Source organism: Puma concolor, chromosome A2 (assembly GCF_028749965.1).
Source record: "Puma concolor isolate L17-30 chromosome A2, mPumCon1.1.hap2, whole genome shotgun sequence".
NCBI lineage: Eukaryota > Metazoa > Chordata > Mammalia > Carnivora > Felidae > Puma > Puma concolor.
In genome coordinates this window covers 166,431,499-166,447,242 of record NC_141668.1, presented here as the reverse complement: position 1 = coordinate 166,447,242, position 15,744 = coordinate 166,431,499, and the positions used below count along the sequence as shown (strand labels likewise).

Genomic DNA, 15,744 nt, shown 5'->3' with positions numbered 1-15,744 from the left:
CCTGTACTCAAACTTGCCACCCCAAGATCAAGAGTCATATATTCTACCGACTGAGCCAGCCAGGCGCCCCAGTCAGAGCAGTCTTTTATTTTATCTTATCTTTTAAAGTTTATTTATTTGAGAGAGAGAGTGCATGCGCAATCAGGAGAGGGAGAGAGAGAGGGAGAGAAGGAATCCCAAGCAGGCTCTACAGGAGGCTCAAACTCAGGAACCCATGAGATCATGACCTGAGCCCAAATCAAGAGTCAGATGCTTAACTGTCTGAGCCACCCAGGAGCCCCTAGGGCCGTTTTTTAAAACATAAGTCAGATTGTCTCACTCTGCTGTTTAAAAATCTTTCGGTTCTTCCTTTAGTAAGCATTTACTAAGCACATGCTAAGTGCCAGGTAGGACTCTAGGTGCTAAGGATACAGTATCGAATGAGACAAAGTCCCAGCCCTCACAGAGCTGACAGTCTGATGGGGTCAGGCAGATGAAAAACCAGTAAACAACATGCACAAGGTAGTTTCAGAATGGGAGGCGTGCAGTGAGGGGAATGACTCACATTATGTGATCGTGGCGTTCCTTAGCTAGGGACCCAGGGAAGGCATCCTGGAGCAGATGGCGTTTGCCCTAAGTTTGGGGAAAGGGGAGGAAACGGTGGGAACAGCATTTCAGGGGGGACACAACAGCAAGAGAGAGAGAGACTCTGATGGATCTGAGCAGCCAGATGGCCATGGTGACTGGAGAATTGGATCCAGGGACCAAGAGCTCAGAAGAGGTGAAAAAGCCGAGACCGGAAGCCAGACCAGAGTGGCCCCTCCCAGGCTTTGTCGGCACACTCCTGGGTGGCTGGCTTGGAGAGCACATTCCTGCTCAAACCCCCTCCCGCCCCCAGTTCACCATCCCCACTTCCTGCCCAAATGCTGCAGACAGGGGGCGCTATGCACTGATTCCCCCAGCGAGCTTTACTTTCCGATGACGTCACTAGGCTTTTGATGTCACTGTGTCCTCTTCCTGGAATGTCCTCTCCCTCCCCCACCTTCTTGGTGGAATTTTCATCCTTCTTTGAAAATCGCCTGAAAAGTCATCTTCACCCTGAAGCTTTTTCTCCGGTCTGAGTCAGGGTCCCTTCTCCTGCAGCCCCCCCCCCCCCCCCCCCCCGCAGCGTAGCTCAGAGTGATAATAGTATTTGTAATGACGACTGATGTTTATATTGTGTGCTCACTACTAGCCAGACGCTGTCTGGACTGCTTTTCAAATTTTTTTTTTCCAACGTTTATTTATTTTTGGGACAGAGAGAGACAGAGCATGAACGGGCGAGGGGCAGAGAGAGAGGGAGACACAGAATCGGAAACAGGCTCCAGGCTCTGAGCCGTCAGCCCAGAGCCCGACGCGGGGCTCGAACTCACGGACCGTGAGATCGTGACCTGGTTGAAGTCGGACGCTTAACCGACTGTGCCACCCAGGAGCCCCTGGACTGCTTTTCATTTACTGCTGCATGAAATCCTCACAGCACCAGGAGAAGAGAAAGGGGTGGGAATGGGAGGGTGGGGTACCAGTGCCCCCCCCCCGCTCCCATTTTCCAGACGCAGGAGCTGAAGCCATCGAGCTTTAGTACACAGTCTCTAGTCAACCAGGAGAATGATGTCGCTGAAGAGCTGAATGGGTCTGGATTCACATCCTGGCTCTTGTTTGGTTCCCAGTCATGGTGGTTGTTCTTTGTGTTGTTCCTGGAGACGGAAGAGAGGAGGAGAAGGGACAGTTGGGGGGGGGGGGGGGGGATGAGCTTTCTTGGCAGAGCTTGAGAATTGAAATGGCATAGGTGGGGGAACCCCCTCCCCTGCCAACCTCCACAGACGGGACTTCCCACCAGTTCCAACCATAACGGGCTCAAGGGAGACTCTGCAAGCCCGCCTAGTATGGGACACCGCCAGACAAGGAGCCTGGAGGGAGTCTGGCCTCCAGCTGAGGAGTTCATCACCCGTACTCAGCCAGGGCCCCACGGAAGTTACTGTGTCCCAGCATCATCCAGGAAGAGTCACCGGAGAAGAAAGTCACAGACTTTTCTTCTACCAAAAGAGGCCCCCTACTACCTTAGGAGCACTTAGGAGGCATATTAGAAAAATATATTCCCCTGTTAAAACAGCAGCTAAGGGACACCTGGGTGGCTCAGTCGATTAAGTGTCTGAAGTTTCTGACCCTTGATCTCAGTGTTGTGAGTTCAAGCCCCATGCTGGGTGTGAAGCCTACTTAAAAACAAAAACAAAAACAACAAACGAACAAAACACACACACACACACACACACACACACACACACACACAGCAGCTGGGCCCTCAGGACACAGACAGATGTTGCCTTTCCCTAACATGTGTCCTGGAGATAAGACATCACATATTCCAAGCCATAAGATAGGAGTGACAATTGTAGGCAATACATTAAATAGCATTGACCCACAAGCTGAGAAAGTCTTAACTTTTTCCCAGTTTTGAAGTATTTTATCATCTATCAATGAGAAAGGCTTCTTTCTTGCTCATCCATCCATCTTGAACGGTTTTCTAGCCCCATCTCCCCTTTTTATACAGAGCCCCGAGGCAGGCTGAGAGCCTTCAGAAGGCAACAGGATCTGGCTAGAATTTTCTTGCCCACATTTTATTGTGAAGTTTTAAAAATACGCAGAAAAATGGAAAGAACTGTACAGAGAATACCTAGATTCCACTATTAACATTTTGCTTTATTATACACCCATCTCTCTATCCAACCAGCCATCATCTTATTTTTTGATGCATTTCAATGAAAGTTGAAAATTTGGAGGACTCTAATGTATCGCATGGTGATTTTAGTTAGTACTTGAAAGTTGCTAAGAGAGGAGACATTAAATGTTCTCACCACAGGGGTGCCTGGGGGGCTTGGTCAGTCGAGCATCCAACTCTTGATTTTGGCTCAGGTCATGATTTCATGCTTCTGTGAGTTTGAGCCCCACATCCGGCCCCGTGCTGGCAGTATGGAGCCTTCTTGCGATTCTCTCCCCCGCCCCCCCCCCCACCTGCTCCTCCTGTGCTCTTTCTCTCTCTCTCCCAACAAATAAACAAAATAAATAAATGTTCTTACAACAACAACAAAAAGAAAGAAAGAAAGAGAACTATGTGATGTGATGGAAGTGTTAGCTACCACTAGGGTGGTAATCATTTCACAATATATAGGTGTATGAAATCAACACATTGTACACCTTAAACTTACGCAATATCATATGTCAGTCGTATCTAAAAAAGCTGGGGAAAAAAATGAAAGAAAGTTGAATACATTAGTCTACTTCCCCTTGTAAACACTTCAGCATGCATGTCATCAGCTCGAGTTCAATATTCGTTTATGGCTCTTTTTGTGTTTTCTTCTTCTAAGGTGAAAATTACATATAATGCAATATAGATCTTCAGTGTCCATTCACAGAGACAAAGGCATATGGCGGAGTAACCCATCTCTAGGAAGGCTCAGAACGTCACCGTCACCGGGGAAGGCTGCCTCATGCCCACTTCTCAGTCAAATCCCACCCATTTTTTCAGTGTCAACCACTGTTTGTATTTTTCCCCCCAGTCAAAAGTGCCTCACTTTGGACCATCAATTACAGGCCAAACTATCTGTGATAGGAAGGGCTTTGAAGGTAAGCTTGGTGAGAGCAGGAATCTTTCTGTTCACTAGGATTTAGTTTCCAAGCACTTACTACAAGGGTTTGGCATGTAGTAAGAACTCTATAAATATGAGTTGAGTTTCTATACATACTTTTATGTACGTAAGGCCAACTTTTTTAAAAAGCCAACTTAGGGGCCCCTGGGTGGTTCAGTCAGTTGGGCCTCTCTCTCTCTCTTTTTTTTAAAGCTTATTTATTTACTTTGAGAGAGAGAGAGCGCAGGGGAGGGGCAGAGAGAGAGAATTCGAGAGAATTCCAAGCAGGCTCCACACCATCAGCACAGAGCCCGATGTGGGGCTCGAACTCATGAACTGTGAGACCATGACCTGAGTCAAAACCAAGAGTTGGATGCTTTTTAAAATTTTTTAATTTACATTTATTTATTTATTTTTGAGAGACAGAGAGAGACAGAGCACAAGTGGGGGAGGGGCAGAGAGAGAGAGGGAGACACAGAATCCCAAGCAGGCTCCAGGCTCTGAGCTGTCAGCACAGAGCCTGACGTGGGGCTCGAGCTCACAAACCGTGAGATGACCTGAGCCAAAGTCGGACGCTTAACTGACGGAGCTACCCAGGCACCCCCCAAGAGTCGGATGCTTAACCAACTGAGCCACCAGGCCTCTGTGCAGGCTGTGCAGAGCCTGCTTGGGATTCTCTCTCTCTCTCTGCCCATCCCCCTCTCAAAATAAATGAACATTTTCGAAAAATAAAAAGTAAATAAAAGAGCCAACTTAAAGGAAAACTTTGGCTGATGTGGCAAAAAATGTAAAGAATCTACCCAAAGCACTGCTTTCATGTAAACACTAGAACTGTACTGGCCAATATGGTGGTCATTAGCCTCTTGGCTACTGAGCCCTTGCAATACGGCCAGTCCAAATTAAGATGTGTCATAAGTGTAAGCTAAACACTGGATTCCAAAGCCTTAGTACAGAAAACAAGCAGTGTCAAATATCTCATTAATGACTTGTGTATCACTCACATGTTGAAATGATAATATTTTGGTTACATTGGGCTTGATAAAAATACATTTCTAAAATTAATTTCATCTGTTTCTTTTTTTTTGTTTATTTTCTCCCTTTTTTTAAATGTGACTATTAGAAAAAAATTAAAATGCATGACTCACGTTATATTTCTATCAGATGGCTGGGTGCTAAACAGTTCATTGTGATTCACATGTGTTAAGTATGATGAAGAAGGCGTTCTCAGGGCGCCCGCATGGCTCAGTCAGTTAAACATCCAGCTGTTGATTTTGGCTCAGGTCACGGTCTCAGGGTTTCGTGGGTTGGTGCCCTGCGTCAGACTCTGTGCACTGACGGCAACGCAGCCTGCTTGGGATTTCCCTCTCTCCCTCTCTCTCTGCCTCCCCCCGCTGCTCATGCTCTAGCTCTCTCAAAATAAATAAATAAATAGATAAACTTAAAAAAAAGGGGGGGCGGGGTTCTCATTTTCTCTATTACCTGCTTCCAGAAGGACTGAATGAGGGTCTTGGTTTTTGAAAAACAAAAATTGAGATCCACGTCGTGAAATAATATATGGAGGAAATTGAAATCAGTTGTAGGACCAATCGGCATTGTCCTCGAAGGACCTGGGAGTGTTCACCCTCTACCCTGGGAACACATTTATGTGGACTCTGAAACTGCCCCCTTTTAAAACAAACCGAAGGACACAGGAGAACGAAATGTGCTGAGGTTGCTTTTATTGCAAGAATTTGGTGAGCTCCGCCCAGATGTCATTGGCACCGGCTCATCCCACAGCACCCACACACGAGAGCACCGTGAGGGCACTGGGGGCCCGCGGGAGCCCTGGTCCCCCAGCCAGTCAATGTGACTGAATCCGCCCTCGAGGGCTGGCTCGGCTGCCCCCGAGTGGTCCCTCTGTGTCCTCGACTCCTTGGGCAAGGAGCGGGCCTCAACGCCCCTCTGTCTCACGCTTCCTGGCTCTGTGCCCTGCAACCCTGTAGCTCTGCCCTCAGAGGGTATCACCTGCACCCCGCCACTCAGAAAGGGGGCATCTCCAGTCGTGAGCATCTTCTCTGTCCGTGAGGCTCCAGATGGCCCCCGTCTCGAGCCCCTGCCTGAGCAGGGAGTGGCCACACGCTGGGCCAGAGTCAAAGTCACTGTTGTCTACGAGCCTGGGAGCCAGGCCCCAGTGGGGAGGCTAGGAGGCTGCTTCAGCCGCTGTCGGCTGGATCAGCATTGTGGTGGCCTGCAGCGGGTAGTAGCGGCCCCTCCAAGTCTTCCAGAAGATGCCCTTCTTACGCTGCTGCCGCTGGTGTGGGATGGAACGGAAGTACTGTCCATTAAGGTTGGAATGGCCACAGGTGCCAAACCACCAGCCACCTGCCGGGGTCAGAGGAAAAGGAACTGGTCAGGCTGGGGTCCCTGTGCCTCCACGGAGGCTGGGACCGAGAGGCGGTTGGGTGTTGGACTGCACAAACTTTTTATTTTGTTTTTAATCTGTATTTTTGAGAGAGAGAGACAGAGCGTGAGCAGGGGAGGGGCAGAGAGAGAGGGAGACACAGAATCTGAAACAGGTTCCAGGCCCTGAGCTGTCAGCACAGAGCCCGATGCGGGGCTCAAGCTCCCGAACCGTGAGATCATGACCTGAGCTGAAGTCGGACGCTCAACCGACTGAACCACCCAGGAGCCCCCCGGACTTTATAAACTTCAGAGGGGAAGACTTTTCTAGTGATGGTCACACGACGTCCTGAGGGACCCCAGGTTGTGACAAAGGAGTTTCGGGGCTCTGGACCCCTTCCCAGTAACTACAGCTTTTGTGTCTGTGACTGTGACGAGTTACTGTTCTGTACCTGACACGTGGGAAACGTTTATTAAAGACTTTCTGGGGTGCCTGGGTGGCTCAGTCGGTTAGTGTCTGACTCTTGATTTCAGCTCAGGTCATGATCTCAGGGTTCGTGAGTTTGGGCCCCACATCTACACTGACAGTGTGGAGACTGCTTGGGATTCTCAGTCTCCCTTTCTCTCTCTGCCCCTCCCCTGCACATTCTCTCTCTCTCTCTCAAAATTAAACAAATATTTAAAAAAAAGACTTTCTATGATCATCGTCCATTTCTTCAACTTATATTTGATCAAACCATATAAAATTATTAGTATTCCATCGTTTTTTGACCCACCAAAAAGCAATGTCATATGTTTCACTTTACAGAGCCTGGGTTCTGCCTCCAATTTCATTACAACAGGGTCGGGGGGCCTGGGTGGTCAATCAGTTAAGCACCTGACTCTTGACTTCAGCTCAGGTCGTGATCTCATGGTTCATGAGTTCCGGCCCTGGGTCAGGCTCTGAGCTGACAGCAAGGAGCCTGCTTGGTATTCTCTCTCCCTCTCTCTCTGCCCCTCCCCCACTTGCTCTCTCTCTCGCTCTCAAAATAAATAAACTAAAAAACAAAAACAAAAGCCAACACAGGGTTTATCTTGGTGGCTGGGCCACATGCCGGCCACTATCCCACAAATGTCATCTCAAGGTAATCCTATGGAGTGGGCATTGTGGTCATACCCAGTTTAAAGACGGGGAAACCGAAGGTGAGACAGGGTAATAAGTCAGTTGCCCAAAGACACACAGGAAGTTAGGAGAAAGGGGGGCAGAGAACGGACGGCATTTGGCACTGAAGGCAGGACAGGGAAACACAGAGGCAGAGAGAGGAGGTCTCGACCTCGTGGTGCAAGGCAGGACAGAGAGGCACAGAGCTTGCTCACCGGAGAGGCTCTTGGCACAGTTCTTGTCCCCACGGAGGTCGTGGTCTTGATCCCAAGTGGAGAAGGGCAGGGAGAGGCCATTGGGTGCCACAGTGGTAGCACCCAGTTCACTGGCCACGGGAGCTGTGAGCTGCAGGCTGTAGGCTGTGTCCTCACCACCCAGATAGACGGGGAACTGCAGAGACTCAGCATTGCCCTCCCAGTCCTGCAACTGCACAGCCAGGCGGCTGCCGCGGTCCCCCGTGATGCGGTGAACCTTCTCCAGGCCCAGCCAGAACTCACCTACAGGGGAGAGAGAGGCCCATCGGTGAGTCAGACCCACCTCCTCGCCCCCTCCTCCCCTCTCTGCCTCCGCCCCCCCCCCCCCCCCCCGGCTGGAAACACCCACCTTGGGGGTCTCCGAAGCCAGCCTTGTAAGCTTCCCAGGGCTGGTTAAAGTCCACGGAGCCATCCTGGCGCCTCTGAATTACAGTCCAGCCTCCATCTGCCCAGAGAGGTGCAATGCCATCAGGAGGCCGCTTTTTGCAGGGGACCCCGACTTCCCATCTGGCTCTCAAACCCTAAACTGCCTCCAAACCCAGAGAGGGCCAAGGTCTTCTCATTCACCCCAGCAGGACTAGAAGAAGGTGGTTAAAGGTGGGCTGGCCAATGTGCAAGGGGCTCAGCCTAGACATTGTCCCAAGGCCCCAGGAGGGAGGAGGGGAGGGAGGGAGCGTTAGAAATCTAGGAAGTTTCTCTAGGTCCACTGGACCTGGCTCAACCCTGGGTGGTGGCGGGGAGCTGCATTTGATTGGAATGGCAATAGGGCCCATGACAGGATGCAGGGCACCCCGGCGGGCCAGCGCATCCTACCTGAGGTCATCTTGCAGTTAACCAGGAAGGGTGGGGACCCCTGGGGCTGGATCTGGAACAGTCCACTTTGCCGCTCTCCCTCTTGATACAGCTCTTGGCAGTCCCTGGGCAGCCCTGAAGGGCAGGCAAAGAGAGGGGCGGGGAGACTGAAGCAGGAGGGGTCTCAGGAAACAGGCAAGTTAGGGGCTGGGCAGTGGGTGACAGGGGACATGAGGGGGTAATCCTGGGTTCACAGCATCCCCTGTCCTGGATGGCCCCTGAGCCACCCACCATCCTTCCTCCTCCCACACTGCATTCTCACCTCAGGCCACACAGCCAGCCTTGTATCACACACTCTCCTGCCACAGGGACTTTGCACACGCCCATCTCTATGCCTGCACATGCCAGTCACATGCCAGAGAGATCTTCCCTCAGGACTTTCTTGCCTCATTCTAAAGATCCCAGCTTCTAGAAGGGATGCCTTCCCTGACCCCCAGACCAGGCCAGGCTCCCAAAAGAAGCATCGGGGACTTCCTGCCCACAACACTGGAGTCATCCAGTGGTCTCCCCGCCACTGAATGAGGATTCCATGGGGCTAGGGACAGAGTGGCTCTTTGCCCACAGTCTGGCACCAGTGCCCAGGTTAATCCTGGCCCACAGTAGGTGTTTAATAAAGACTGGAGGCATGAGTGATTGAGAAGCCGGGCCAGGGTGGAGAAGATAGGAGTGGGGCTGAGCAGAAGCGCTCTGTTGGGGGGGGGGGGGGGGGCGCTCTGCATGAGGCTTGCAAGGCCAGGGGCCCCACCTGGGATCCCAGGTAAAGGGGAAGGCAGGACTCAGGAACCTAGGAGGAAGACAAGGGAGGGAAAGAGGAGGGAGGGATGGCTGGGCTGTGCCCAAAGGCTGTGAAGTCCCCGCCCCCAGTCGAGCCTGGAAAGTAGGGAAAAGGTCGCCCGGGGGAGGGGAAGTCCGCGCTGAAGGGTGGGGGTAAGGGGGATGGGGGCGGGCCCAGAGTGACTGGAGACATTTTCCGGCCCCTGGAGCAGCTCCCCTTTCCCCTACTTTCCTCCCTTCCAATCGGGGGACGGCACCCGGCCAAACCACCAATGTGGCTTCCATTAGAAGGAGCTGTTTGTCTCTCCAGCTCTGAACCTTCCCCTACTTGGCAGGGCTGAGCCCCAGGTCTGGGAGTCCCCAAACCCACGCATCCCCCACCGTCACATCCCCCAGCCCAGACCCACCCCTGCTGGCCTGCTCCAAAGCCCCTCAAGGCGCAGGGGCAGGGAGGGGGGTTGGGACGGTGTATGGACCCTTACGGGCCGGTGAGGGAAGGAGGAAGAGTGGGGGAGGGCAGGGGGGGGAAGGAGGAAGAGTGGGGGAGGGCAGGGGGAGGGGCAGCCTTCAAGACTAGGGAGCCGGCAGCCGGCAGCCGGCAGCCAGCAGCCAGCCCCAGGGTGTGAAGGGGGAATCCGAACTTTTACCCAGTTGGCTGCAGACAGCCCCGGATGCCAGGCGGGGTGATGGGGTAGGAGGACTACAGGGAAGCCAGCCGGGTCTGGAGCCCCGAACTAAGGGTGGGGACAGAGACACCAGGAGCTGTGAGCCTGTGTCAGACACACGGAGACATGCTGGGGGGGGGGGGGGGGTAACGGGCAGGAGGTCTGGGGCGATCTGGGATGCACAATGAAGGACCCAGAGCTTGTGCTGATGGCAAAGGCTCATTCTCTGCAGGAATCAGGGTGATCAGGGACTTTGGGGACCAAGAGGAGAGTGAGGCACCAGGTGTGGGGGGCAGGAGCCCTGGATTTGTTAGAGATGCAAAAGTGAGTGGTGTGTCTGGCCAGGGAGATGGGGGTTACCTGCCTCCTAGAGCTATGCTCCAAGATACCATTGGGGGGAGCCCCAGCTCAGAATCCCCCTCCCAGGAAGCCATCGCTCTTCACCGTCAGAACTCCAGGCTCCATAGCTGGCACCCTCCTGTCCACCAGTGTGCCCTCAGAGAAGGTTCCAACCTTCAGGAAGGCGTCTCTGACCTGCACCGCCCCCTTCCCCACACCCCTGCAGCTCAAGTCCCTCCTGGACCCTCTTAAAGACCCCAAGCCCTGCTCCAGTTAGTGGCCAGCAGGGCTCCGGGGAAAGCCACTGGCTTGCCAGGAAGAAGGGTGGGGTGGCCTACCTGGTCAGGGTCAGGGATGATGAGATGGGATGTGCCCTCATCAGCCCTTTACCAGAGACTAGTGAGCCCACAGGAACCCAGGGCCAGGAACCCAGGAACCAGGACAAGGAGGGGGACAGGAGTGGTGTGTGTGTGTGTGTGTGTGTGTGTGTGTGGTGGTGGTGGTTGGGGGGAAGGAATTGCCAGAGGACAGCAGAGGGCTGGACACTCACTGTGCAGGCGGCTGATATTGTGAGCAGGGCCAACGAGCTGTGCCATTTTGGGTAGCCTCTTCTTCCTGCCAGGCTTGGCCATCCTGTGGCCCAGGTGCATGGGGGCCAGGAGGCTCACCTGGACAGGACAGGACAGGACAGGAGGAGGATGTCAGGTCTGGCTGGCTCCGGCCCCTCAACTTGCCTGGCTCTAGGTCCACACACACAACCCCCCCCCCCCACCCCCCCAGGACGAGGTTCGGCCTCCCTCCCAACCCCGGGGCAAGCATCAGGCACCTGGCTCTGCAGATTCTGGATTTTCAGGTGCTGCTTCTCCAGGTGCCGCCGCTGCTGGGCCACCTTGTGGAAGAGTTGCTCAATCCTGCCGTTCTGGGTCTTGAGCTGAGTCTGGGAGAGCGTGCGCACAGCACCGCGGTGAGGCCCCGGCCTTCTGCGGCCAGCCTCTCCATTCATCGTCACTTGTCTGGCCTTCCAGCTCTCCCTCCCGAGAGACCGGGGCAGGGGAGCCCAGGGAGTCCCGGATGCGTCCCCCTCCAGCCCACACTCTCCGAGACCCGCAGGAGGGCAGCGGGAGCCCACGTACCTGCAGGCTGCCGAGGGTCTCGGGGGCAGCCTCGCCACTGGGGCCCACACCCTCGGGCGCGCGCGGGGGCGCGGCGGACGCCCCGGACTCCTTGCAGGCCGCCCCGCACGCGCGCAGACGCCGCTCCAGCGCGCCCAGCCGCCCCTGGGTGCGCTCCACGTGCTCGCGCAGCCCGTGGCCCAGCTGCAGGAGCCCGTGCGCCAGCACGTTCACCTCGTCCCAGGACGCGAAGCGCGGCGGCTCGGGAGGCTCGGCGGGCGCCGCGCGGCCCTGCGCGCTCAGCAGCCCGGCGGTGGCGGCGCACAGCACCAAGGCTGCCGAGGCCGTCGGCGCACAGCGCATCCTTCCGGGTGGCCTGGACGCGGGAGCGCAAGGCGGAGGCGCGGGCTGGAGAGTCGAGGGCTGGCGACGCGGGCGTCCTGGCGGAGACTCACTGGCGTTCAGAAGCCGCGAGGAAGGCTCCGATCACAGCCGCCAGCCTTTGGGGCTTGGCTAGTCCCCGCGACGCCCCCTTTTTATAAGCCCGCGGAGAGAGGGACAGGGGAGCCTCGGAGGCGGGGCGCAGGGAGTGCCGGGGGCGGGGCGTGCGGCCGGGGGTAGGGTTCTGGGAGCCAGCGGCCGGGGAGTTGGGGAGGGGGGGGCGCCCTCGGGGTGCAAAACTCTGGCTCCTCCAGCAGGCCCTGGAGCGTCTCCTCTGCGGACCGTGGAAGACGTGACCCTCACGGGGCCCCCCTTCCAAACACCGGAATCCCAAACCCTCCACGCTGCACCCGCCGCGCTCAGCGGTACCCGTGACCCCCCACCCCCCTCCCCAAGTCAAAAGCTGGAGAGAGACGAATAAGAAAGGGCCCCGGTGCGCTGAGTCCAGCCAGGCCGGGCATGCCCGGGACACCTGAAACATCCCCGCCCCCGGAGACTTCTCGGAGAGCAGCTCGCGACCAGGCTGGACGACCAGGGAGACGACTCTGGGCTCCCACGCTCCTTCCCGCTCAAGGATTCGTCACTGCAGATGTGTTTGTCGGATCCCCTGACGTCCCTCATCCCGCTTCCCACAACTGAGGGCCCCTTCGGGGTGGCTCCCGGTCTCTCTTGTTCAGACTCCAGCTCACGGCTCACTCCCCCGCTTGCCCCCCACCCCCACCCAGGGTCTGCAGTGTGTGAGCCTTTTCCTGTATCAAAGCAGAAACCTCAGAACAGGAAGAGGTGATACACGGAAAGAAGGGCTCCTGACTCCTCATTCATTTATTCACTCATTCACTCATTCACCAAACAGTCCCTCTGTTCTGTAAGAGAGAGCCCGACACTCTGAGCCTGGGGTAGGGGCAAACTTGGAACAAAGGAAGAACTAAGGCTGTGGGGCCGACCATGTTCATTCCAAAAGGCTAAGCATTCGCTTAACAAACGTTGACTAAATTCCTCCCTTCCCTCCCGTCCTGCTCCACTATACTCTGTCGGGAAATTGAGGCTGGCAAAGAAAAACTTGCCTGCCAGGAAGAACCCCCAGGCAGGTTGGCTTGGCACACGGGCGAGAAGAACAGAGTTGACTCAGCAGGGCTCAGAGCCAGCTCAGTCTCTGGAATCTGAAACTGCATGCCCCGGGGCTGACGTGCGGGTCACCACTCATACACTTGGCCCCGGCCGGGCTGGATGCCAGGACGGCTGATCCCGGCAGCAGTGACAGGCAGATGGGAAGGGCGGCAAGGAAAACCTCTGCATGGAGTAGGTCCAGACAGCCACCATCTGCCCTGGCAGCCCGCCTGTCCACCCCCAACACCCTGGCCTCTCTCTGAGGCGGTGACATAACTCTCAGGGTGTGCTCTTTTCTTCCGTGGCTTCTCGCCCTGAAAGAAATGATCAGTTAACTTCTCGACCTGACGGCCTTTTCTCTCCATTCACTTTTCAGGGACTTCTTCCTTTGTGCCATGTTTCACGGGGCACAGAACCCGCCAGAAGCTTTTAGAGGCACCTGATGTGAACATGGCCCAGAAGAAATTTTCCAGGGACCCGGAGCTGGCTCTGGATTGCATTCTAAAAACTGTTCTGGGCTGCCTGGGTGGTTCAGTCGGTTGAGTGACCGACTTCTGCTCAAGTCATGATCTCACGATTTGTGGGTTCGAGCCCCGCATCGGACTCTGTGCTGACAGCTCAGAGCCTGGAGCCTGCTTTGGATTCTGTGTCTCTGTCTTTCTCTTCCCCTCTCCCCCCCTCTCCCCCCGTCTCTCAAAAATAAATAAATATATTTTAAAAATTTTTTAGGGGCGCCTGGGTGGCACAGTCGGTTAAGCGGCCGACTTCAGCCAGGTCACGATCTCGCGGTCTGTGAGTTCGAGCTCCGTGTCGGGCTCTGGGCTGATGGCTCGGAGCCTGGAGCCTGTTTCCGATTCTGTGTCTCCCTCTCTCTCTGCCCCTCGCCCGTTCATGCTCTGTCTCTCTCTGTCCCAAAAATAAATAAACGTTGAAAAAAAATTTTTTTTTAATTTTTTAAAATAATAAATAAAAACTGTTCTGTGGAACATACTCTCTGACCCAGCAGTGACACTGTTGCTCTGATCAATTGTTTCTTTTTTTAAGCTTACTTATTTATTTTGAGAGAGAGAGCATTCTAAGCAGGTTCTGAGGTATCTGCAAAGAGCCTGACATGAGGGTCCATCCCACAAACCGTGAGATCATGATCTGAGCTGAGATCACCCAGACACCCTGATCAATTGTTTCTTGAGTACCTACTGTGACGGCTGCTGTACTGGGACCATAATGGTGAGTAAGACAGTCCTGTCCACCAGGTTGGCTACTTTGGTCAAAGCAAATAGCATTAGAAAGGTGACATACGAAACAAAAGAAAAAAAGAAAGGTGACATAGGGCCTGGAATCTCTCACCAAACCTGGGAAGCAGTGAAATGGACTTTTTTTTTTTTTTTTGCCTGTCTGTGGGCAGTTGAATTTCCCGACCTTTGGGAGATTTCAATCTGGCACCATACGTGCTCTCATGAAGAGTGTCTTTAAGGGGCACCTGGGTGGCTCAGTTGGTTAAGCCTCCGACTCTTTAAACTTTTTTTTTTACATTTATTTATTTTTGAGAGACAGAGTGAGACAGAGCACAAGCAAGGGAGGAGCAGAGAGAGAAGGAGGCACAGAATGTGAAGCAGGCTCCAGGCTCTGAGCCGCCAGCACAGAGCCCGACGCGGGGCTCGAACCCACAAACCGGGAGATCATGACCTGAGCTGAGTGAGGTTGGACACTTAACGCACTGAGCCATCGAGGTGCCCCCTGGCTCAGGTCTTGATCTCAGGGTTGTGAGCTGGGGCCCACACTGGGCGTGGAGGCTGCTTGAAAGAACAAAAAAAAAAAAGGAAGAAAAAGAAGTGTCTTTCCATCTATGTCTCTAGAACCTGAATTAGTAGGGGCCCCTCAGTCCCTCTTCACTAATCCCCGAGCATTGGGTCTCCTGGTGGGTGAGTCAGGAAGGGTTGATCTGTAAGCAGACAGGCTGCTTAGGATAGAAATAGCGAACACCTACCGTGTCCTTCATTTATGTCGAGTATTATGCTTTGTCCTAAAGTGATTATATGTTCGCTTAATCCTAATAGCAACGCCAAATGAGTTGGGAACTCTTATTCCACTTTATGGATGAGGACTAGATAAAAGAGAGATTAAGTGCTTGTTCAAATTCTCCCAATTATCCAGGCAGAGCTAGGATTTGAAGCCGGGCTAGCCGACTCCCAACTGTGCTCTTGGTAACCCTTTGTCCCTAGTAGCCCAGTGATCCTTGCCTCCTGATATCCATGCTCTTCTACACTTCCCCCCTCTGGTGTAGGCGATAGGATATTATTGAGACGATGGTGTGTGCGACTTCCTAGGTTAGATCATAAAGAACACGTGGCTTCTGTCTTGTTCTTTTAAAAAAAAAAATTTTTTTAACATTTATTCATTTTCTTGAGAGACACAGATCACGAGTAGGGGGAGGGGCAGAGAGAGAGGGAGACACAGAATCCGAAGCAGGCTCCGGGCTCTGAGCTGTCAGCGCAGAGCCCCGCGACGTGAACTCATGAACCGTGAGATCGTGACCGGAGCTGAAGTCAGCCGCTTAATCGACTGAGCCACCCAGATGCCCCTCTTTTGTCTTTTTTTTTTTTTTTTGTAAATTTTTAAATTTTGAAATCATTTCAACTTACAGAAATGTTGCAAGAAGACGTCATGGGCGTCCTGTATACTCTTCGTAGAGATTCACCAATTGTCAACTTGTTCTACTAAGTTTATTGTTCTATCTATAAATTCCATGTACATATAGATATAGATATGTAACATACACACTACGTGTGTGTATATATATGTATACACATACATATATATACATATATATGTATACACGTACATATATATACATATATATGTATACACGTACATATATATACATATATATGTATACACGTACATATATATACATATATATGTATACACGTACATATATATACATATATATGTATACACGTACATATATATACATATATATGTATACACGTACATATATATACATATATATGTATACACGTACATATATATACATATATG

General features: G+C 53.2%; 1 protein-coding gene across 1 annotated transcript; it reads right to left on the bottom strand.

The window, feature by feature from the left end:
• Positions 1-5,342: 5,342 nt before the first annotated feature.
• ANGPTL4 (angiopoietin like 4) lies at positions 5,343-11,697 on the bottom strand. The gene is made up of 7 exons (XM_086699248.1): positions 11,179-11,697; positions 10,872-10,982; positions 10,596-10,713; positions 8,229-8,342; positions 7,765-7,860; positions 7,377-7,658; positions 5,343-6,002 (listed from the first exon to the last, which is right to left on the bottom strand). Exons 1-7 carry the CDS (start codon positions 11,518-11,520, stop codon positions 5,821-5,823), a joined length of 1,245 nt encoding a protein of 414 aa, XP_086555374.1. The 5' UTR covers positions 11,521-11,697; the 3' UTR covers positions 5,343-5,820.
• Between the last annotated feature and the right edge of the window lie 4,047 nt (positions 11,698-15,744).